General features: G+C 41.6%; 1 protein-coding gene across 4 annotated transcripts in view; it reads right to left on the reverse strand.

Moving 5' to 3' along the window:
• The window catches only part of FNDC1 (fibronectin type III domain containing 1), a 308,460-nt gene that overhangs the window by 116,561 nt on the left and 165,926 nt on the right, over nucleotides 1-25,973 (reverse strand). For all 4 annotated transcript variants that reach the window (XM_033938087.1, XM_033938083.1, XM_033938086.1 and 1 more), the window contains exons 3-5: nucleotides 20,543-20,641; nucleotides 17,894-18,029; nucleotides 6,816-7,003 (exon numbers count right to left, since the gene is read on the reverse strand). In XM_033938087.1, coding sequence (XP_033793978.1) covers nucleotides 6,816-7,003; nucleotides 17,894-18,029; nucleotides 20,543-20,641 — 423 coding nt within the window. The remainder of the gene's footprint in view (nucleotides 1-6,815; nucleotides 7,004-17,893; nucleotides 18,030-20,542; nucleotides 20,642-25,973) is intronic.

Raw genomic sequence — 25,973 nt, forward strand, 5'->3', positions numbered from 1 at the left:
AGGATATTCATTAATGACATCGAAACAGGGACGAAGTGTGAAGTTATAAAATTCGCGGACGACACAAAACTCTCCAGTAGGGTCAGAACTGTTGAGGAATGTAAAGATCTACAAAGTGACCTGAACAAGCTGGGTGAGTGGGCAAAAAGATGGCAGATGAGCTTCAATGTAGAGAAATGTAAAGTCTTGTACATAGGGAAAGGGAATCTGATGTACAGCTATACGATGGGAGGGAGGGTATTGGGGGAAGGCAACCTTGAAAAAGACTTGGGGGTATTGGTGGATACAACGATGAAGCCAGTGGTACAATGTGCAGCAGCCTCAAAAAAGGCGAACAGAATGTTGGTCATTATCAAAAAAGGTATCACTAACAGAACGAAGGAAGTTATCCTGCTGCTTTATAGAGCAGTGGTGCGCCCGCATCTGGAGTACTGCGTCCAGTACTGGTCGCCGCACCTTAAGAAGGATATGGTGATGCTCGAGAGGGTCCAGAGAAGAGCAACAAAAATGATTAAGGGCATGGAAAACCTTGCATATACCGAAAGGCTGGAGAAGCTGGGGCTCTTTACCCTGGAAAAGTGGAGACTTAGAGGGGACATGATAGAGACCTATAAAATCATGAAAGGTTTAGAGAAGGTGGAGAGGGACAGATTCTTCAAGCTAGCGGGGACATCAAAAACAAGAGGGCATTCAGAAAAACTGAAAGGAGACAGATTCAAGACGAATGCTAGGAAGTACTTCTTCACTCAGAGGGTGGTGGACACCTGGAATGCGCTTCCAGGAGAGGTACAATAATGGGTTTCAAAAAGGGCCTGGATGACTTCTTGAAGGAGAAAGGGATTACAGGGTATAGATAGAGGGGTACTATACAGGGTACTTCAGGATTAGGGCATAAACAATTCAGTGGAAACTTACAGGTCAAGGACCTGAGGGCTGCCACGGGAGCAGGCTGATGGGCACGATGGACCCCTGGTCTGACCCGGCAGAGGCAATACTTATGTTCTTATGAGTATGTCCCGGGGTCTCAGAGAGGAAGGAAGTAAGGGACAGCTTCCTTCAAAGCCATTTAGTCTGCTATTGAGCCAGACATGGGGGTAATCGGTGCTTGTCATGGGATCGGTAGCATGGAAAGTTGATACCATTTGGGTTTCTGCCAGGTACTTGTGACCTGGATTGGCCAATGTGAAAACAGGATACAGGGCTAGATGGATGTCAGCACTGACATCGGAGGGAGCCCTCCCTCCCTCCGACATCAATGCTGACATTGGGGAAGACTTCCGGTTGGCTATGTGTGCTGGGGCAGTGCAGGCAGGAAATAGAAGACGAGCCTTGGGGCTCGAGCTCCATTTGGCTGAGAAAGTTGCTGGTAATTTGCTTGCAGATGAGGGCTGGGAGGCAAATGCGGAACACAAAAGGGGGGAAGTGCGTTTTTGGACACAAGGCATAAACTTGGGAAAGAGGATGGAAGAAGGGAGGGAAAGAGATGCTGAGGTGGGGGAGGGAGTACGTTTTGGACATAAGGCATGAACTTAGGAAAGAGGATGGAAGAAGGGAGGGAAAGAGATGCTGAGGTGGGGAGGGATTGCGTTTTGGACACAAGGCATGAACTTGGGAAAGAGGATGGAGGAAGGGAGGGAAAGAGATGCTGAGGTAGGGGAGGGAATGCGTTTTTGGACGCAGAAGGCATGAACTTGGGAGAGAAGAAGGGAGGGAAAGAGATGGTTGTCTACACGGGAATGGAAGAAAGGAGAATTTTTGGTCATAGGGAGGGAGTGAAGTACAGATGAGAGGGAGAAATATTGTGGTGGAAAGGGAACAGTGGGACAGATTGAAATGGATGCAAGAGGGACCAAAAATTCCTGAGCATATAAAAGAAAGCTTAGAAAAGCCAATATCAATAAAAGAATTGCAAGCAGCACTGAAGTCCCTTAGAGTTGGATCCGCTCCAGGTGGAGATAGTTTTAAGGTAGAGTTCTACAAATCATTCCAAATTACCCTATTATCATATGATACTGTGCTGTTTCGTATGGCAATGAGAGCAAAAAGTCAGGTTTCTACAAATAATAACAAATTATTACTTATTATGACTGGGGTTGCCATTCAACAAATTACGTATAATTGGAAAAATTGGAGTAGATTAAATTATAATTTCTGGTGGAATTCCTTATGTCATGTTTATAAAATGGAGAGATTTATCACAATACAGCGGGGATGTTTCAGGAAATTTCAGGATGTGTGGGAGCCATTAGCAAAGTATTGTACTGTTTAGATGACATTTTTTTCCCTTAAATTTACAAGTTCAATTGTGAGGGGAGGGAGGGTGGGTAATTTTATTGTTACATATTGTATAAGGTATTGATTATATGATAGGAAAGGGTGGGAGATAAGAGCATATCATTTGTACCATTGATGATTATTAAGTGGTATATTTATTGTTAATTTGTTTGGACATATTATCACACTTATTGTAAGTTTGAAAATGAATAATTAAAAAAAAAATATTGTGGTGGAAAAGGAACAGTGGGACAGATTGAAATGGATGCAAGAGGGAGGAATGTTGGACATAGTGGTGAAGGGAATGGAGGGAGAGATGTGGCATGGTGCTGGAGAGGGGTGATAGAAGGAGAAATGTTGGGCATGGGGCTGGTGGGCAGGCACGAAAGATGAGAAAGGGAAACATGCTGGACCATGGTAGGAGGAACCAATGGACAGCAACAGAAGAATTTACAGAAGATGGGAAAGCAGAAAAAAGAAACTGGGACCAACTTTATGGAAAAATAAGTCTACAGACAACAAAGGTAAAAAACGGAATTTATTGACTAAAATATATTAGCTTTGGGAAATGTATATAGCAGATGTCTTTGTATTGTGTTCAAAAGAAAAGGAAATGCATTTCTGATATTATTTCTACAGTGTTGAAGTACTTGCTGACCCTTGCTGTGACTGGTGGGGATCCCCAAGCAACGCCAGCAGAGGACCTCCTCTAGAGACGGCCAGAACTCCCCTCCACCAAGCACAGCAGTCGCTGGCAACATCCATGAGCCACTGCGGTGCCAGCATCTGTGACTCAGGGATGCTACTGCTGCCTGCCAAGCTTGGCAAAAGGGACCCCTGGCCAACTGCAAAGGAAGTCCTCAGCTGACAGCTTGGGGGTTCTCATCAGCTGAGTATTTATATTTTATATTTACATTATAGGCTCTGGTAGAAACCCATTTACAAAGTATGTATTCTTCCCAATTAATATTTCCAAATTAATAAAGTCTCTTTGCTTATTTGTAAATGGGTCTTTACCAGAGCCTTTAATTCAGTAGCATAATTAAATGAAATAACTATTTCTGAAGTTTATATGGACAGGCGGGGATGGAGGTGATTCCTCGCAGGGACGGTTGGGGATGGGTGGGATTCCTCACGGGGACGGGTGGGATTTCTGTCCCTGCGCAACTCTCTAATTCAGACTCCCACTGGTCAGAGTCTAGAGAGAGGGAAACTACAAGTAGATTCATCACTTTTCTGAAGTAAGTTGGAGAATAATTTACAACAGTATCCAGAATATTTAAATGATTTATCAGAAAACTGGAACAGTATTAGCAATAGGATTCTAGATGAAATAGCACCCAAGATGGTTAGAAAAAGCCTAAATAAAAAAAGATTTAAATGGTTTAACGAGGAGCTTCTGGAGCTAAAACGACAATGTAGGAAATGTAAGACAGTGTAGAAAACTTGAAAGGCACTGGTATATAAATTAACAGATAATAAATTAGAGATTGAGGAGCTTCTCTTTGCGTCTGCATCAGTGGGCGGTTTTCTTCGGGCTTGCTTCCTCCGCCTTACTACAGGAGTGAGAGATGTGTCAGACATCGTGGCTTGTGCTGTGACCGGCTCAAGGCTACTACTGCCCTTGTTGCTCCTTCCCCTCAAGATATTGGCAGTCATGGCAAGACCAAAGCTTTCCTCTTCTTGGCTCCTCTTGGGCCCAGACTTTGTATTTGACTGCTTTAATCGTGACCAGCTCTCTTCTCCTTCCACTGACTGGGGCTGTTTGGCAGATTGTTTGATAGTCTCTGTGGATGCTCAGTCATCGGGCCCTGCCTTCTTCCATTGGGCTGGGACATGTGATGCGGGGGAACCAGGCAGTGAGATCACTTCTGCTGTTGCACCTTTGCCATTGCAGAATGCAGAGCCTGCTGCTCAGCCAGCTTTGGGCAAAACTGTGCCACTAACTGCAGGACCTCAGGATCATCAGCCAACAGCAGACAGCTCTGGCCATAAAGTACAGCAAGTGAAGATTTTTACAGGCAGTACAAGCAGGAGCAGGCAATCATCTAGGATGAACTTGCCTAGATTGCAAGGAGAGAATGAGAAGCAGCTGAGGAGAAACCTTCCAGGATTGCTAAATTTCAGGGCTTATTTGATTGAGACTAAGGGTGGAGAATGACTGGTTGGGGTTTTGGTTTGTTTTTTTTAATCTTATTGGGTTCTTTGATACTAATGTTTTGAAGTTATCCCTAAAAGTATTTTTTCCTCTCTTTTCTTTTCTTTTTTTAAATATATCTCTATCATGTAAGTAAATATTTTTCTTAGGTACCATAGTTAGATTGTGAACCCATTTGAGACAGAGAAGTAAGTTCAAAGTACCTAATTTGATTGTTTGTAAACCACTTGGAAGCCTACATGGCAATTAAGTGATATATAAACTCTGCATTAAATTAAATTGATTAATATAGAAGTCAGCTGTTAATTTTGCCTTTATAATTGCCTTTTTAATTTTGGAGTTTGAAAAAGAGTAAAGACACTAAAAAACTTTTTAGATTAGAAACATAGAATATGTTCAATATGTATGTAAGTGACATTGCTGAAGGGTTAGAAGGAAAAGTGTGCCTTTTTGCAGATGATACCAAGATTTGTAACAGAGTAGACACCGTAGAGGGAGTGGAAAATATGAAAAAGGATCTGCAAAAGTTAGAGGAATGGTCTAATGCCTGGCAACTAAAATTCAATGCAAAGAAATGCAGAGTAATGCATTTGGGGATTAATAATAGGAAGGAACCGTATATGCTGGGAGGAGAGAAGCTGATATGCACGGACGGGGAGAGGGACCTTGGGGTGATAGTGTCCGAAGATCTAAAGGCGAAAAAACAGTGTGACAAGGCAGTGGCTGCTGCCAGAAGGATTCTGGGCTATATAAAGAGAGGCGTAGTCAGTAGAAGGAAGAAGGTGTTGATGCCCCTGTACAGGTCATTGGTGAGGCCCCACTTGGAGTATGGTGTTCAGTTTTGGAGACCGTATCTGGCGAAAGACGTAAGAAGACTTGAGGTGGTCCAGAGGAGGGCGACGAAAATGATAGGAGGCTTGCGCCAGAAGACGTATGAGGAGAGACTGGAAGCCCTGAATATGTATACCCTAGAGGAAAGGAGAGACAGGGGAGATATGATTCAGACGTTCAAATACTTAAAGGGTATTAACGTAGAACAAAATCTTTTCCAGAGAAAGGAAAATGGTAAAACCAGAGGACATAATTTGAGGTTGAGGGGTGGTAGATTCAGGGGCAATGTTAGGAAATTCTACTTTACGGAGAGGGTGGTGGATGCCTGGAATGCGCTCCCGAGAGAGGTGGTGGAGAGTAAAACTGTGACTGAGTTCAAAGAAGCGTGGGATGAACACAGAAGATTTAGAATCAGAAAATAATATTAAAGATTGAACTAGGCCAGTTACTGGGCAGACTTGTACGGTCTGTGTCTGTGCATGGCCGTTTGGAGGAGGATGGGCAGGGGAGGGCTTCAATGGCTGGGAGGGTGTAGATGGGCTGGAGTAAGTCTTAACAGAGATTTCGGCAGTTGGAACCCAAGCACAGTACCGGGTAAAGCTTTGGATTCTCGCCCAGAAATAGCTAAGAAGAAAAAAAAAAAAAAATTTTAAATTGAATCAGGTTGGGCAGACTGGATGGACCATTCGGGTCTCTGCCGTCATCTACTATGTTACTATGTTACTATGTAGAAACATGATGGCAGATAAAAGCCGTCAGGCTAAGGCTCTTAACACTTGCATTATGATGTCATAGAGCTTAATGGTTATAGAAACATAGAAACATTATGGCAGATAAAGGCCAAATGGCCCATCCAATCTGCCCATCCACAGCATCCATTATCTCCTCCTCTCCATAAGAAATCCCACAAGCCTGTCCCATACTTTCTTGAATTCAAACACAGTTTTTGTCCCCACCAACTTTATTGGAAGACTATTTCACACATCTGTAGAAAGATATTTCCTTAAATTACTCCTGAGCCTATCACCTCTTAACTTCATCTTATGCCCTCTCATTCTAGAGCTTCCTTTCAAATGAAAGAGATTCACCTTATGCACATTTATGCCATGTAGGTATTTAAATTTCTCTATCATATCCTCCCTCTCCTGCCTTTCATCCAAAGTATGCAAATGCCTTATGATGAAGACTACCGACCATTTTAGTATCCTTCCTCTGAACTGATTCCAGCCTGTTTATTTATTTTTGAAGTTGTGAAATACATATATAATTTTGGTTCCATTCTAGTCTTGACCCAGATCAGGCCACCTGCACAAATGTACATATTTTGAATTAAACATGCAAATCCCAGCTTTCTAAAATTGGCATTTTTATGTCCATTTGATATTGAAATGTATATATGCTGGGATTTGCACATGTAAATCACAAATGCATGATGACTGATACTTTGCATCATTAAAAATATAATTAAAAGGAATTATTTTCTTTTGGGTTTATAGATTTCTTGTTGTCAATGGATATTATCATTCTGTCTGACCGTTATGAAGATACGTACCAGATTCTGGTGTCCTTTGGAAAACAGATACAGTCCATGGACCCTCTCTTTGTCCTTTTGAAATTCTGAGAGAAAATTCATACATAGTATCTGGTATCAGATCATCCACTAGTACTCGGCGGTTGGTGGTATCTTTGTAGTCCCATCTGGCTGCTTCACCTTTCTCTCTGTAACGTACTGTGTAGAGCCTGGGAATTGATATTAGAGATAAGATGGGCAAAAGTCAAAAGCTAAGCGCAAACTTAATACAGTCTCACTTTCCTACTCAAGTCCTCTGATTTGACTTATTTTTTTTATGCACTTCTCTCTCAAGCATCAAAACAGTAATAAGTTACAAATATGAGATTATAGCAATATATTTGCATGGGTCAATATTTAAAACCATCCTCTACATAGAAAAATCCTCTATGCATGGATTTTCAGCAATTCCTACAGACTGCCCCAGTGCCATCTGGATAGTGCCAGGGCATAGTGAGGTCATTCCACCTAACTTGATAGCTATTCAACCTCTTTGAACTGCTTAGCGACATGGATAGTGGACAGTCTATCACTGCTATCACCACTCTCCATGTATACTCTTGCTGAATATGTACATTAAAAAAAATGCTAACCATGCCACTTGAATATTAACTGGTCATTTTTTATAAAATTAGAAAAAACCTAAAAATATGAAGCTACACTTAAGACATCTCCAATAATGATAACAATCAAAAATTCACATCCTATATAGAAGCCCTCCACAGCAAAGCAGGCCATCTCTGCTTTTTCTGCTTAACCTCAAAAAAGGCAACTAGTTAGCATGGACCCCCATCTGTGAAACCACCTTGCTAATTAATTAAAATAATTATTTTACTTCAACAGAAACTTAAAATATGGCAGTTCAACCTGGAACCCTTCAGAGCAAAAGCAGGTCATGCCCACCTTTTACATTATTTTGGCCACACACCAATTCATAGCCTCTGTGACCTAAAGTTGTAGAAGAAAAATCAGGCCATGTCCATACCTGATGGCAGACTTGGTTAGGTATGAACACGGACAATTTTTTCCTTTTTCCTCAATGTGTTTAGAGCTAGGCGATAGAGGTTACAAATCAATATGGAGTCACCTGGAATTAGAGCACCAAACTAACAATAAGGAAAAAGCTCAGTTCAAATTCCACTGTTTAAATTGTAACTCATCTTGAACTACTAGTTTGACCTAAAATTTAATAAATAAATATTTTTTGACAGCATTACAAAATGCTGAATAACTCAGATAACCTCACTTTTATATTTTAAAAGATATGTGTCATATGCAAGATATAAGTGCTTTAAAGTTATGTTGGAGAGAGATACCTAATGAAGAATTTGATGACTTGTGTTCTAGAATCACTGAAGATTGATGATATGCAATTTTTCTGCAGATTTTCTGCTACTTTTAGTGGTCTAATGTGGTGTATTGAAAGTGTTTATGTATGTTGTCCTCTGAACCATTGTAAACCACTTAGTTAAAGGCGGTCAAGAAATTTTAGAAATAAATAATAAATAATAAATATACAGCAGAATATTTAGAGAACTAAGTTGGAATAAAGCATTCTTTTATGTACACTTTTCTAAATATTTTTTTATTTCTACATTCAGTGGTCTTACAAAAAAAAAAATTTACTCTAGCAACACAATACACTGAAATGCTTGTGAAGTTACCTGTATTTGCACATGTGCCATTAATTGGTTTTAAGAATGTCTTGGTTGTATGTTATTCACCCTTTTATGTTACCAGTGGTGTGCCTCAAGGTTCAGTTCTTGGGCCTGTTCTAATAAATAAACTGAGTGCTCTCAGAATGGGTCCCAAAGTGATGGACTGGGTCAGGAACTGGTTGAGTGGAAGGTGAGAGAGGGTAGTGGTCAAAGAAGATCGCTTTGAGGAAAGGGGTATTACCAGTGTTCTTGGGCCTGTGTTTTTTTAAACATTTTTGTAAGCAATATTGCTGAAGGGCTGACTGGTAAGATTTGCCTCTTTGCAGATGATACCAAAATCTGCAATAGATTAGATATAGAAACATAGAAGATGACGGCAGAAAAGGGCCACGGCCCAACAAGTCTGCCCACTCTAATGATCCACCCCCTAAATTCTTCCCTGAAGTGATCCCATATGCTTGTCCCATTTTCTCTTAAAGTCCAGTGTGCTGCTGGCCTGAATTACCTGCAGTGGAAGACTATTCCAATGATCAACCACCCTTTCAGTGAAGAAGTACTTTCTAGTGTCACTATGAAATCTCCCACCCCTGAGTTTCAACGGATGTCCTCTTGTCGCCGTAGGTTCTTTAAGAAAAAAGATATCCTCTTCTACCTCAATACGGCCCGTAACATATTTGAACATCTCAATCATGTCTCCCCTCTCTCTACGCTCCTTGAGTGAGTATAGCTGCAACTTACCCAGCCTTTCCGAGGGCAGACGTGAAGAGGCAGACCGAGCTTGAAGCAATAAACGCATGGTTGAGGAGATGGTGCGAAGAAGAAGGATTCCTTTTTGTGAGGAACTGGTCAACTTTTTGGGGGAAGAACAAGCTCTTCAGGAGGGACGGACTACACCTGAGTAAGGCAGGAACGAGGCTGCTAACAAGCAACGTCAAGAGAGGAATCGAGCAGGCTTTAAACTGAGAAGAAGGGGAAAGCCAGATGAAAAAGATGCACAAAGAAATGAGGAAGAAAGGAACATAAATCAGGGACTGGTAGCCCAGATAGGGGATGGCAAGAGGAGCAAAACACATGTAAAACCAGCCGAGAAAAGAAAAGACCGGGACTTAAATTGCTTGTACGCAAATGCAAGGAGCCTAAAGTCCAAAATGGGAGAATTAGAAATCATAGCCAAAAAAGGAGACCTAGACATCATTGGAATCACGGAAACATGGTGGAACGAGGATAACCAATGGGACGTAGCACTGCCAGGGTACAAACTCTATAGAAGAGACAGGGCCCACAAGAAGGGGGGAGGAATAGCACTATACATAAAAGACACCATTCCCTCATCCGGAGTGGATATAGAACCAAAGGCGGAAGGATTGGAGTCATTATGGATTAAATTACCGGGAAAAAATGGCCTTGACATAAGATTGGGTCTATACTATCGTCCACCTGGACAAACGGAAGCAAACGACAAAGATCTGGCAGCAGAATTAAGGCGGGAAGGCAACAACAGGAACGTGACAGTAATGAGAGACTTTAACTACCCCGGGATAAACTGGAATATTGGAAACTCGAACTGTGCGAGGGAAACAGAATTCTTAGAGTCTGTGAGGGACTGCTTTATGGATCAGCTTGTCAAGGAACCAACAAGAGGTAATGCCACTCTTGACCTAATCCTCAACGGAATAGGGGGACCTGCAAATGAAGTGGAAGTAGTAGGACCACTAGGAAACAGCGATCACAACATGATTCAGTACAAATTAGGAGTAGGTACAGCAAAAGGGAAGAGAACCACAGTGACAACGTTCAACTTTAAGAAAGGGAACTATGATGCTATGAGAGCAATGGTAAGAAAAAAACTCAGAAATAGCTCAAGGAGAAGAGAAACTGTAGAGCAAGCCTGGTCTCTATTCAAGGACACAGTGCAAGAAGCACAACATATGTACATCCCCAGATTTAGAAAAGGGTGCAAAAAAAACCGAACAAAAGACCCCGCATGGATAAACAATGAGGTGAAGAAAGCAATAGGAGACAAGAAAAATTCATTCCGGAAATGGAAAAAGGACCAAACTGGGGAAAACTGGAAGGAACACAGAAAACACCAAAGAGAATGTCATCAAGTGGTTAGGAGAGCGAAAAGAGAATACGAAGAGAGGCTGGCCAGGGAGGCAAAAAACTTCAAATCGTTCTTCAGATATGTTAAAGGGAAGCAACCGGCGAGGGAGGAAGTAGGACCATTGGATGATGGAGACAAAAAGGGAGTGATAAAGGAGCAAGAAGAGTTTGCAACCTATCCTTGAAAACTGGGGAGATCCCGGAGGACTGGAAGATAGCAAATGTTACACCTATCTTTAAAAAGGGGTCAAGAGGAGACCCGGGAAACTACAGGCCGGTAAGTTTGACATCGGTTCCGGGCAAGATGGTAGAAGCACTGATAAAGGACAGCATCTGTGAGCACATCGAAAAACATGGGCTGATGAAAGCGAGCCAACTTGGCTTCTGCAAAGGAAGATCGTGCCAAACAAATTTACTGCACTTCTTTGAGGGGGTGAACAGCCAGTTGGACAAAGGGGAACTCATAGACATCATTTACCTTGACTTCCAAAAGGCCTTTGACAAGGTACCCCATGAGCGGCTACTTAGGAAGCTGTGGAACCACGGGGTGGAAGGGGACGTACACAGATGGGTCAAACACTGGTTGGCAGGCAGAAGACAGAGGGTTGGAGTGAAGGGTCACTACTCGGGCTGGAGGAAAGTCACGAGCGGAGTTCCACAAGGGTCTGTACTGGGACCGCTGCTGTTTAATGTATTTATTAATGACCTGGAAACGGGGACGAAATGTGAAGTTATAAAATTTGCGGATGACACTAAACTCTGTAGAAGGGTTAGAACTACGGAAGAGTGTGAGGACCTACAAAGGGACCTAAACAAACTGGAGGAGTGGGCGAATAAATGGCAGATGAAATTCAATGTAGGGAAATGTAAGGTCATGCATATAGGGAGAAAAAACCCGATGTTCAGCTACCAAATGGGGGGATTAGTATTGGAGGGAAGTAACCTTGAAAGAGATTTGGGTGTACTGGTGGATACAACAATGAAGTCAACGGCATAATGTGCAGCAGCCGCGAAGAAGGCAAACAGAATATTGGGTATTATTAAGAAGGGTATTATGACCAGAACAAAAGAAGTCATCCTGCCGTTGTATCGGGCAATGGTGCGCCCGCACCTGGAGTACTGTGTTCAGTATTGGTCACCGTACCTTAAGAAGGATATGGCAACACTTGAGAGGGTCCAGAGGAGAGCGACACGAATGATTAAGGGCATGGAAAACCTCTCATACACTGAAAGATTGGAGAGACTGGGGCTCTTCTCCCTGGAAAAGCGGAGACTCAGAGGAGATATGATAGAGACCTACAAGATCATGAAGGGCATAGAGAAAGTAGAGAGGAACAGATTCTTCAAACTTTCAAAACATATAAGAACAAGAAGGCATTCAGAAAAATTGGAAGGGGACAGATTCAAAACAAATGCTAGGAAATTTCTCTTTACCCAGCGTGTGGTGGACACCTGGAATGCACTTCCAGAGGACGTAATAGGACAGAGTACGGTACTGGATTTCAAGAAAGGATTGGACAAATTCCTGCTGGAAAAGGGGATAGAGGGGTATGGATAGGGAGCTACTGCGCAGGTCCTGGACCTGTTGGGCCGCCGCGTGAGCGGACTGCTGGGCATGATGGACCTCTGGTCTGACCCAGTGGAGGCATTGCTTATGTTCTTATGTTCTTTCCTCATACGGGAGATCCTTGAGTCCTGAGACCATCCTGGTGGCTATTCGCTGAACTGACTCCATTCTCTGCACATCTTTTTGATAATGCGGTCTCCAGAATTGTACACAATATTCCAGATGAGGTCTCACCATGGATCTGTACAATGGCATTATAACTTCGGTCTTCCAGCTGACGAAGCTTCTTCGGATACAACCCATCATTTGTCTAGCCTTGGATGAAGCTTTCTCCACTTGATTGGCAGACTTCATGTCTTTGCTAATGATTATTCCCAAGTCCCGTTCTGCTGTAGTTCTTGCTAAGGTCTCACCATTTAGGGTGTAAGTTCTGCATGGATTTCTGTTGCCAAGGTGCAAGACCTTACACTTTTTGGCATTAAAACTTAGTTGCCAAGTTGAGGACCAATGTTCCAGTAAGAGTAGGTCCTGCGTCATGCAGTCGGGCAATGTGCTTTTGCCTGCTATGTTGCATAGTTTGGCATAATCGGCGAATAATGCAATTTTCCCTTGAAGCCCTTGAGCCAGGTCCCTTACGAAGATATTAAATAGGATTGGACCCAAGACCGAACCCTGCGGCACTCCCTGATCACTTCTGACGTTTCGGAGAGAATACCGTTCACCACCACCCTCTGAAGTCTACCACTGAACCAGTCTTTTACCCATGCAGTTAACGTTTCTCCTAATCCCATCGAACTCATCTTGCTCAATAACCTGCGGTGTGGACACTATCAAAAGCCTTACTGAAGTCCAAGTACACGACATCCAGGGACTCCCCCATATCCAGTTTTTTCGTTACCCAGTCAAAGAAGCTGATCAGATTGGATTGGCAGGACCTTCCCTTTGTAAATCCATGTTGATGGGAGTCTCGTAGATTCTCGTCATTCAGGATCATATCTAATTTGTGTTTGATTAGTGTTTCCATAATTTTACACACTATTGATGTGAGACTTACCAGTCTGTAGTTTTCAGCCTCCGTCCTGCATCCCTTTTTGTGGTGTGGAATGACGTTAGCTGTTTTCCAGTCCAATGGGACTCAGGGAAAGATTGAAGAGTGCGGATAACGGTTCGCTAGGACATCATTCAACTCTCTAAGCACCCTGGGATGTAGTTTGTCAGGTCCCATGGCTTTGTTCACTTTGAGCCTTGAAAGTTCGTAGTAGATGCTGCCGAATGTAAACTCAAAATCTCAAAACGGATCTTCCGAGCTTTCCCTTGTCTGTAGCTGTGGACCGGATCCCGGTGCCTCGCAGGTAAAGACTGAGCAGAAGTATTCATTTAGTAGTTCGGCTTTATCGAAGTCCGATTCTACATAGTTCCCGTCTGGTTTCTTAAGGCGCACAATCCCATCCGTATTCCTTTTTCTGTCACTGATATACTTGAAGAGGGATTTATCCCCTTTTTTAATGTGTCTGCTAGATTCTCTTCCATCCGGAGTTTGGCCTCTCTGACTTGGCCAGATAGTCTTCTTTGGTCTCTCGTTTTCCTGATTGTTTGCAGGAGATAAATACTTTTTTCTTCTTTTTTACTAGGTCCGAGATCTCCGCAGAGAACCACTGAGGTTTATTGTTCCTCCTCCGTTTACTTACTGTTTTTATGTAGAGGTTGGTTGCTTCGTGTTGGGTAGATTTCAGAGCTGACCACATTGCCTCTACATTATCAGTTGCGGCCTGATTTTGCAGCGCCTGATAAACTAAATCACCCATGTTTTTGAAGTTAGTGCCCCTAAAATTGAGGACCTTTGTGGATGTGTTAGATCTAGTGAATCCTTTCCTGAATTGAAACCACATCATGTTGTGGTCGCTGGAGGCCAACTTATCGCCTACCGAAACATCTGTGACACTTTCCCCATTGGTGAGTGCCAGGTCCAGTATTGCCTGATCCCTAGTGGGCTCCAATACCATCTGTCTGAGTTGTGCTCCCTTTATGGAGGTTAGTAGCCTTTTGCTGCCGCTGGTTGTAATGGAAAGTTTGTTCCAATATGCATCAGGCATATTGAAGTTCCCTAACAACACCGTGTCTCCACGCAAGGTGATGGTCTCTATATCTTCGATTAGTTCTATATCTATGTTTTCCTGTTGTCTTGGAGGTCTGTATACAACCGCAAGATACAGGCATTTGTCATTCCCCCTGGCCAGGTTCACCCAAAGGGATTCCCCGGTGTACTTGACATCCGTGACCCTGGTAACTTTGATGTCCTCCTTAGTGTATAGTGCTACCCCTCCCCCTGTTTTGCCCTCTCTGTCTTGACAAAGTAAGTTGTATCCCGGTATAGCCATATCCCACCCATGGGAATCTGTGAGCCAGGTCTCGGATATTGCTATCACATCTAGGTCGGCGTTCCTTATTTCCGTTTCTAATTCCAGAATTTTATTACCTAAACTGTGGGCATTAACGTACATAGCCCGCCATACTTTATGTTTGTTTGGACCTCTTGGTGATTTTTCCGCCTGAGTTAGATACCCTTGATGATGTGGAAAATATCAGGAAGGACCTAGTGAAGCTTGAGGAATGATCTGAAATTAGGCAGCTAAGATTTAATGCTAAGAAATGCAAAGTCATGGATCAGGGCTGCAAAAACCCAAGGGAATGGTACAGTTTAGGGGATGAAGAACTTTTGTGCATGAAAGAGGAACGGAACTCGGATACGATAGTATGTGATGATCTAAAGGTGGCCAAACAGGTTGAAAAGGTGACAGTATGCTTAGGTGTATAGGGAGAGGAATGGCCAGTAGGAAAAAGGAGGTATTGATGCCCCTGTATAAGACTCTGGTGACACCTCATTTAGAATATTGTGTACAATTCTGGAGACCGCTCTTTCTAAAAGATGGAGTCCGTCCAGAGGAAGGCTACTAAATGGTTGATGGTTTACGTGATAAGGCATACGGGGACAAACTTAAAGATCTCAATATGTATACTTTGAAAGAAATGTGGGAGAGGGGAGATTTGATAGAAACTGCCTGTGATGAATCCAATTCTCCTCCCAGCCTTCCCCAATGCAGCATCACCAGTGCATTCCTCCTGGTTGGGGGAGGGGGGCAATGCCCCCCAAGACATGAAAAATAAAATTTCATTGTGATGGAGGAGCAATGTTCCTCCCACGCCCCCCTATGATATGAAAAATTCAATTTCATTGTGATGGGTGTCAATGCCCCCACCCACCCCAAGATATGAAAAATAATTATTTCATTGTGATGGGGGGAGGGTCAATGCCCTCTCATGCCCCCTAAGAAATGAAAAATAAAATTTCATTGTGGCCTTATCATGAATGGGTCAAAAATTCTGGGTCAAGTGAATAAAGATTATAGTGGCATGTTCAAATGAACAAACATTCGCAAAATGAGAGGTCAATACTGGGTCAGTAATGATTATGATATTGCAATTTAGTACAGTAGTGAATGTTGGGGGTGAAATGTGTGGGTGCAAAAAATCCCAGGAACGAAATGTGTGGGGGCAAAATGTACCTCAGGGCAAAATGTGGGGGGGGGGTGAAACTTCTGGATGCCTTTTTTTATTCATCCTATTTATAACACTGCAGCAAGACGGTTTTCCTACGAACTTCCTGTTAAGAGTGCATGCTCTAAAACAGTGGTACCAAACTCGCAGCCTGGGGGCCACATGCGGCCCACCAGGTACTAGTTTGAGGCCCTCTTTATTTTTATCATAATCACAAAAGTAAAATATAAGTTTCTTGATCATTTGTCTCTTTAGCTATAAATGACAATATTATTATTAAGACTTAGCCGAAAAGAAAGATTTATAAACTATAAAGAGTTTTCTGTCATGCAAAATTGTCATTTCTTTAATAAGACATTAACTATTTTTTTAAGGCCCTCCAAGTACCTACAAATCCAAAATGTGGCCCTGCAAAGGAATTGAGTTTGAGACCACTGCTCTAAAACATAACAGGGACCCTATTTGCATTTCTGATGTTCCCCAGGTGCAAAACAGGAGGATCTGTTTTGAAAATAAAACTCATCAGAGCAAAATGAACAGAGCCCACCAAATTCATTTTAAAAATGAGTTATTTTCAGGTAATACCTTTAAGTGTGAATGCCTCAACAGTTAGGAGATGGAGTACTAAAAGTATGCTATGGGTCCATCAAATTTAGTGCATAACTTCGCTAGCTCAACTTACCAATCTATATATATAAAATCGGAGGTATGTGTGTGTGTATGTGCCGCGATCACGCAAAAACGGCTTGACCAATTTGAACGAAACTTGGTATGCAGATCCCTCACTACCTGGGGTGATATGTTCTGGGGGTCTCGCGGCCCACCTGCACACGTGGGCGGAGCTACAAACAGAAAATCAGATTTCACCCATTCATGTCAATGGAAAAAATGTAAAAAGCTGCCATTCTCACAGTAATTCAAAAACGGCTTGACCGATTTGAACGAAACTTGGTATGCAGATCCCTCACTACCTGGGGTGATATGTTCTGGGGGTCTCGCGGCCCACCTGCACACGTGGGCGGAGCTACAAACAGAAAATCAGATTTCACCCATTCATGTCAATGGAAAGAATGTAAAAAGCTGCCATTCTCACAGTAATTCAAAAACGGCTTGACCGATTTGAACGAAACTTGGTATGCAGATCTCTCACTACCTGGGGTGATATGTTCTGGGGGTCTCGCGGCCCACCTGCACACGTGGGCGGAGCTACAAACAGAAAATCAGATTTCACCCATTCATGTCAATGGAAAAAATGTAAAAAGCTGTCATTCTCACAGTAATTCAAAAACGGCTTGACCGATTTGAACGAAACTTTGTATGCAGATCCCTCACTACCTGGGGTGATATGTTCTGGGGGTCTCGCGGCCCACAACTCTATGTTGCTTGCTCAAGGGTGGGTTCACCCAAGAATTTATATGTTCTTGCTCCTGGAGGTGAAACTAAAAATGTTGTTTATAATCAAGTTTTGCGTTAGTTGTATTGTATTCATTTTGTCAAATATTTCACATTATAATTTGAATATATGTGTGTGTGTGTATGTATGTATGTTCCAGCATAACTCTTCAATGCATGGACAGATTTCAACCAAACTTGACATACACATTACTTACTATCTGAGGACAAACACTGTGGGGGTGGGAAGGGGGGATATGTAAAAATGATTGAAAATGACAGATTTTAGTATCTACCCCATAGTGTTTTCGGGCTCACAGATGAATACTCAGCATAACTCTGAAACGCATGGAGAGATTTCAACCAAACTTGGTACACATATGACTTACTATCTGGGGAAAAATATTGTGCAGGTGGGACGGGGTAAAATACTGTGGGGGTGGGAAGGGGGTGATATGTTAAAATTATCAAAAGCAACAGATATTAATGTCCAACCCATAGTTTTCGGGCTCGCAGAGATGAATACCGACACTCCTGATGCCGTTTAAGTCTAAGTTCAGCCCCATAGAGAGGGATATTCCTTTGGGACATGTGGCGGGTAGGGGGTTGGGACATGGGGGTGGGGCATATGGGACATGTGGGGGGGGGTAACGTGGGGGGTGGGACATGTGGGACATAGTGGGGTGGGACATGTAGGGGGTTGGACATTTTGGGATAAATAAATATCCGGGCAACGCCGGGTAATCAGCTAGTAGTCTATAAGAAAGCATAATTAGTATAGGTACCTATCTGATTCAATCTTCTTAGTTTTTTCAAGTATTGGATCCACCCAGGATACAAGTACAGACTGGGAAGATATAACTCGAACAGTGATATCTTTTGGCTTAGGGATATCCTCCTCCTCTGGTATGACAGGGATCACTACAAATTAAACACAAATTCAGAGAAATGACATTGAGTGAAACTACTCTTAAGCACATTGATATACATTGCCCGATACTTCTGGACCATCTTGTCAAAGGGCCAGCAATATGATACATTTTAAACTCCCAGGCATCTTCTCCCCCACAGAAAGCCCCTAGTTGCCGACCCCCCCCCCCTCCCATAAATCAAGCCCCCCTCCAAGATTAATCTGCAACCATCCTCCCCCACCCAGAGGTAATTTCCCCCCTCCCCAGGAAGCCAGCAGTGCGAATTTCTCTCTTTTAAATATCTGGTTAAACTTATTTAGTTAACTATAACCAGTTTTCACAGCAGCTTTCTCAGTGAATACTATCTTTAATATTCTTAGCTGATTCTTAGCCAGCTCCTGAAATCTCAAAGATAATTTACTTTATTTACAACAGTTCATACCAATTATCATCAGAACCTAACTGGAATACAAAATACCATGCATAATCAGTAGATACACAACCACAATATAACACATCACATTAAACAAAATAAAATATTCATTTTTGAAATCAAATACATAGTGCGAACAGATTAACAATCAAGTAATATAACATACTGCACTTTATTCCATCAAATAATATACAACTATTTTAACCCCCCCCCTGCCCTAACCCTGCCCCCCACCTTCTAGATGTGTGGCAGGGTTCTCAGAATGTTTTCTGCTGGAACGCTGCTGTGGTAATTATGGTGCAAACTGAACAGGTAAAGTGAAGAGCTGGAAGAAGTGTTCAAAAAACAAAATCCTCAGATTAACATCAACACTGTAGAACACTTTACGTATGTAAAATGCACAAAATTTATTTAACCAGAGGAAAAAGATCTCAAAACACCCCTAGAATCCAATCAATAGAAGGATTCATTTTGGGGTTAGGGTCTCATCATCGATCAAAACCTCAGTAGAATAATTTACTTTGAATTTTAATATTTTTATATAAATGTTAAATATATTTTTTAATGAATAAATATTTCAATTTAGTCTATTTTTGTTTCTCCAACATTAATGAAGATTGAAAAGCTGGCAACTATCACTAGCAACTGTCAAAAAAATAACTCAAAACTGGAAATCTGGCATACTGAAATTAAACAACAAGCACTTATCTTAACATTTAGACCCAACGGTGTTTTGAGATCTTTTTCCTCTTTTTTTGTGCATTTTACATACATAAAGTGTTCTACAGTGTTGATGTTAAGCTGTGGTAATTATGCACAGCTGTGGGTGAGGAACGTACTTTGCTCAGCCTGGCTGCTAGCAAGGAAACACCTCCAAACATTTGTTAAACTCAAAATTAAAGCTTTCAGGCACAAACTTAAAGTTCAATATTCTAAGAGAGAAGTACAAATCTCCTCAAAAGAAAAACAACGGCTTCTCTTGTGGCTTAGAGATTGCAAGCAGAAAACAAAGTACATATGTCTCACTGCATTTCTATGTCTATGGGAACAGTCTCAGGTCCTACCAGACTCTCCTGGATGTCCATTGCTTCCCCTGGGTCTTGCTCCCAACTTTCAGAGGCAGAAACCAACTCCTTTGCATCTGTCAATCAGTTTCCCTAGCCTCCATAGGCTGGTGAGAGAAAATCTCCCTTTCTCTCTGGCTCGTCAGCTTCTGTTTCCCACAGTCCAGCTTGAGTCTCTCCTGCTTACCCCCCCTACTGCCCTGCACTGCCTCATTTTAAGCTGTGGAGAAATACTCCCCCTGAGCCTAAGTGGGGGAAGGGCCTTCCACACACTGGCTTGTTCCATTTGGCTACGTGCAGGTTCCTTTCCAGCCCTGGCTCTTACAGGGACAGGCTGCTGGAAAGGTAGTAATCTCCTGACAGGGTTAGGGACAGGTTTAAACTGTGTACAGTTCCAGCCTGTCCTTTTCCTGCCATTCCTCATCTGTTGCCAACTCTCTGACTAAGTAGTAGTCAACTAATTCTATAGTCTGCGATTCTACTTGATCAGCTCTCTTGCATCGGGGTTTAGTGTATTTCCTCCCTATGTGTGGGACAAAACCCGAACTGGACTTGGGTTTGTCATAGACAAAACCCAAAATGGACTTGGGTTTGTCACAAGTAATGATTGTATTCCATAATTATAGCAAAGTATCTTGAGGATATAAAGCAGGTCCGTTACAGGAGTCATTCTTGAAGCAGTCAACATATGATTGTGACTACTACTACTACTATTAATAATAATACAGTATACCCCATCTTTCCAAACAATGTCAAAGACAACTTACAGCTTTATCATTATATAGGTAAAATAATAAATTACAGAGATACCCTTATAAATCTAAAAGGAACTTACCTCTTTGACAATCCCAATAATATCGCTACGATATTTCAAAAATTCACTCCCTTCTCACAATTAATAGTTTCCAGGACTGGTCTGTTTTTTCAACATCAAACTTTGCTTGAGTGTATTTGACCTATCATACAAGTACTATGTTTCATTATGCATTTATTTTTTGTTTATCTTTGAGGATTACAGCCACATACCAGGTATTTTCCGTTTGGTTACAGGTGCCCTTTGCACTGGTTGACTTTGTCCATGCTTGTTCATTGAAGGCAGTGAGACCACATGCACTGATTCAGATGCTGCAGGCAAATTAAAAATAAATAAAAAATTAAGGTGATTCTTTTATGAATCTTATCATAACCAAAACAATGATACATTTTGATCATGAAATTAATTTGGCCTAACCTGCTAAGATGTGTTAAGTTTTTAACAAAGAAATTACATGTTGTGGGTTTTTTACCATATATCTCAAACGGGCTATTCATGATGTCATGAGTTGCTGCTTTTGGGGGTTTTGCCAGGTACTAGTGACCTGGATTGGCCACTGTGTTGACGGGCTACTGGGCTTAGTAAGGCTATTCTTATGTTCTTATGAGTTTTCCAAGTTAAAAACCTAGGGCCAGATTCTGTAATTGACAGCTAAAAATGATAGGCAGCTATAGTTAGGTGCCTATTACATGTCAGCCACATTTAGGCACCCATTACAGAATCGTATCTAACTTAAAACTTAGGCACTTATAATGCATTTCAAAGGCCTACATTATAACATAACATAAAAATTTATTTCTAATCTAATCTTCTATTTGTGTGTCGCACATACCTCGTCAAGCTCTAGGCAACTTGCAGAGAGAGATTGAAAGGGGATTGGGAGGGGGGAAGGGGTCTTGAAAGGGAGGGAAGGTAAGAGGGGGGCTAGAAGTCTCAGTTGTCTAGGAGCTTTGTCTAGAGAAAGATGTGGGAGGTTCATTTCTGAGAAGTCTTGTAGGTTCAACTGTCAAAGAGGAAGATTTTCAGCTTCTTCCGGAATGATGTATGTTTAATTTATTTTCTGATCATTTCAGATAGGTCATTCCAAGTTTTTATGCCCATGAAGGTAAGCATTTAGTGGAACAAGCGCCTGTAGTGGAGATTTTTTGTAGAAGGCAGATTTAATTGTATTCTGTTTATGAGTCTCTTAGAGGTAGACCAGACCGTTGAGAATAGTTGGATGAGGGGAGTGAATGAGTTTCCATGGATTATGTGGTGTAAGATGCAAGATATTTTGAAGAGTATTTGCGATGAGATTGGTAGCCAGTGTAATTGTTTGAGGAAGGCTGAGATTGAATCGTATTTCTTTAGGTTAAAGATGAGTCTAACAGCTGTGTTCTGAATGAGCTGCAGTTTGTGAACTAGAGTGGTGCTGATTTCTATACCACAAAACCATTAAGTTCTATTTGGTTTATAAAATAGAATTAAAAAAACTGCACATATACAGTTGAATGTAATACATTAATTTCCTAAGAATCTTGTAAACAAATAAGTTTTTGTCTCCTAAAATGCCAATATGAGCAAGAGGTCACTATTAGAGAATTCAGATCTTTGTCCCATATTGCAGCTTGAAACGACAGAAGATGTTGATATTTTTTATATTGACAACCTTTGACACAAGGAAAAGTACAAACAACATGCGTACGTTGAGAGTGCTTTGAATTAACAAATGTGAATGAATCCACAAGATAATTAGGTGCAAGGCTAAACAACACCTTATAACAAACGCAACCAAATTTAATTTTCACACAGGCCTAGAGTGGCAACCAATGTAATTCATGTTCAAACCTTTTCAGATTATAGGTGCCTAAATTCTTTAGAGAATCGTGCCTATCGGCACCTAAGTCTTTTTCCACCCTAAACATGTTGGCTTCAGTAATGAGCTTTAACAAGCTCAAAATTACAAAAAAAAAAAAAATTTAATTGTGAGATATGTGCCTATGCTATTAGGCGCAATTCTACAAAAGATGAAGCTACTGAGAAGTAGATTTAAAACTAATTGGAGAAAATATTTCTTCACATAACGTGTAATTAAACTCTAAAATTCGTTGCCAGAGAATGTGGTGAAATCAGTTAGCTTAGTGGGGGTTTAAAAAAGGTTTGGATAATTTCCTAAAAGAGAAGTCCACAGGCCTAGGATAAGCAGCATAAAATCTGTTTTACTACTTGGGACCTGGGTTGGTCACTGTTGGAAACAGGATACTGGGCTTGATGGACCTTTGGTCTGTCCCAGTATGGCAATTCTTATGTTCTTATGTTTTTAAAATGATCAATGTCAGACAGAAATAGGGGAAAAAGGGAAGAAGATAAGAATAATGAAGAAACAAATGGGAGTGAGATCCTCAAAAAGGACTTAGGAAAAAATAAACCAGAAGAAGTGAACAGAGACCAAGACCACCTCAACTAAAATATAATATAATCTGGTATGTATGGTGAAAATTATTTTCACATTTTAAAGAAAGAATGCTTTAAAAATGTGCATTTTCCGCTATTTTATCCACTGCTCAATGTCTGATTTCTTGGTTTTTCATTTCTTGTCTGTATATTTGTTTCTGATTTGAGTATCTTTATTACTATGTTTCCCCAAAATTAAGACCTACACCGAAAATAAGTCCTAGCATCATTTTTGGGGTAGGTCTTAATATAAGCACTAGTCCCAGGATTCACTGGCAGCAACTCATCAGTAACGCGGCAGAGTGAATTCCCCGACGGACAAGGCCAAAGCAGCCTGTTTAGAGTGCTGCCGGCCCGATACTGCTTTGGATGAAGGTAGGGTTCGCTCGTAGTCAGCAGGGAGGGAAGGATGGAGGGTCAGTAGGGGGTGGGGGGGTGCACTAGGGATGGGAGGGAGAGAAGGAAGGATAGAAGCTGGACAAGGGTTCTGCTGCACATGGGGAGGGGAGGAAAGATGCTGCATATGTGGGGGAGAGAAAGGAAAGAGGAAGAATTGGGGTAAAGGAGAGGAAGGGATAGATGATCATGTGCATACCTCAAAAATAAGACTTAGTGTGTTTTTTGGGCCCCAAATTAATATAAGACACCGTCTTATTTTTGAGGAAACACGGTAGGTGATGCTTTATGTTTTCTATGTGGATTTTGTTAACATGTAGGTTCTATGTAGGAATCTGTAGTTCTGCTTTTTCTCATTTCCTAACTGGAAAACATAAGAACATAAGAATAAACTTACTGGGTCAGACCAATGGTCCTTCTAGGCCAGTAGCCTGTCCTCACGGTGGCCACTCCAGGTCACTAGTACCTGGCAAAAACCCAAAGGAAAGCAACATTCCATGCTACCAATCCAGGGCAAGCAGTGGCTTCCCCCATGTCTGTCTCAATAACAGACTATGGACTTTTCCTCCAGGAAATTGTCCAAACCTTTCTTAAAACCAGCTACGATCTCAGTCAGTGGATCCAAGATGGCATCTTGCTGAGAGGTGGAAAAGGTCAGCTTTTCTGGAGCTCTGTGGTGAAAAGAGCATCGGTTCTCTTGCCGGAGAATATGGGCAAGAGAAATGGCGAAAGCCCAAATCCCAGTAGTTAGCCAAGTACCACTGATGAGGAAGATTACAAATTGCCGACTGGAACTGCGTCAGTTGTCTCTTCTGAGCAAGCGCAAGATGCGCATGCGAGTTGTGCTAGCAGCAATGGTATCTCATTGAGTCCCAAACATAGAGCATCCCCCCTGCAGCCTGGAAGGAGTCTGCTGGATAGAGTGCCAGCGTGAAAGCTGGGAAGGAACTCAAGCTTCTCTATTGCTGTCCGGGAATCTCTCTCCAATAGAGATTTCCTCCTCACAGTCCGGTGTGTCGGTGAGGGTATCCACTCCACAGTCTTTGGTTCCAACAGAAACTGTGAGTGGGGCATGTGGGAGAAAAGTTCATTCTGAGAGTTCTGAGAGGTGTGAAAAATAAGAAGCCAGCTGTTATAACCTTAGAAGTGTCCTTAGAAGTGCTATGGGAGGCCTTGCAAGACTTAAATTCCTCTATTTTGAGAAGAGTGGACAAAATGGAGGGGGAAATGAAAAATGTTTTTGAACAAATTACTTCTCAGTCCCAGGACTTAGGGCTCCTTTTACTAAGGTGCGCTAGCGTTTTTAGCGCACACAGGAAATTACCGCACGCTATGCTTCTAGAACTAATGCCAGCGTAATTCTGGCATTAAGATCTAGCGCGTGCGGCAATGTAGCATGTGCTATTCTGCGCGTTAAAGCCCTAGTGCACCTTCGTAAAAGGAGTGCTTAGTTCAACAATTGTAGAAAGTAACATCTTTGGAGCAGAAAGTGGAGGAGGTACAGAATCTGGGAGTAGCCTTGGTGAAAGATAAGACATTAGGAGTCATTATCGATGAAAATCTCTCTTATCATGAGCACATAAGTAGCATAGTTAAATCTTGCTTTTATCGCATACGCCAAATTCGTTCTATTTCCAAGTTCCTGGAACCAAAATCCCTAAATATACTCATACACTCACTCATCATCTCAAAGCTAGACTACTGTAACTCATTATTACTAAATATTACCCAAAAAGAAAAGAAACGTCTGTAGATTATTCAAAATCTTGCCATTAAATTAATTCACAACGGGAAAAAATATGACCATGTATCCCCCTTTCTGATTGCCTCACATTGGCTTCCCATCAATCATCGCATCATCTTCAAAATTTTACTTTTGGTATTTAAAACTTTATCTACAAATGAACCGCAATTTATAAACTGGATACTCATCCCATACAACTCTTCTCGTTCCCTTCGTTCATCAAGCCAAGATCTTTTGGTAGTCCCTTCTTTGAAAGTGATTGGCACAAAACGATATGATATATTCTCAGTAGTTGCACCTCAAACCTGGAATTCTCTCCCCAAATATATTAGAGATGAAAAAGATATTAGTCATTTCAAAACTAACTTAAAAACCCTTCTGTTTAAAGATGCGTTTTCCTCATATATGGAATAATTGCAGAGCAACAGTCTTTTTAAAAAAAAAAAAAAAAGTAACCCTCCTAACGTTTTCTCCTTTTATGTTTCTCTCTTTTTAAAATGATTAATATTGTAACCTGATTCCCTCTTCCCTTTCTTCCAGTTGAGTCTGTTGGTCTGTAGGTCAAACCCCCTTTTTATTTTGATTTATTGTTATTGTTATTATTATTACCTTGTATTTTAATATATGTTCAAATTTGGATTTTATAGTAATTCGCTTAGTGTTTTATTTGTTATCATTATTCTGTATTTTATTTTACATTCAAATTTGGATTTTATTGTACATCGCTTAGTATTTTATGTATAAGCGATTCATCAAATTTCAAATAAACTTGAAACTTGAACTTGAAACTTAACCCAGGGGTGTCCAACCTTTTAGCTTCCCTGAGCCGCATTGGCCCCAAAAAAATTTTCTGGGGCCGTGCAAACGCTGTAGCAAGACAGAGGAGGGAGCCGGCAAGACGGTAAACACCCGGGAGCAGCAGAGGAAAACACTATATCGCCCTCGACCGGGGCCACACAAAATACTTCACGGAGCCGCAGGTTGGATACCCCTGCCTTAACCCAACGAAAGATTGAATATTTGGAAAATCAGTTGAGAAGGAATAATTTGAGATTCTTAAATTTTCCCAA

The sequence above is a fragment of the Geotrypetes seraphini genome, chromosome 3 (genome assembly GCF_902459505.1).
Source record: "Geotrypetes seraphini chromosome 3, aGeoSer1.1, whole genome shotgun sequence".
Classification (NCBI taxonomy): Eukaryota; Metazoa; Chordata; class Amphibia; order Gymnophiona; family Dermophiidae; genus Geotrypetes; species Geotrypetes seraphini.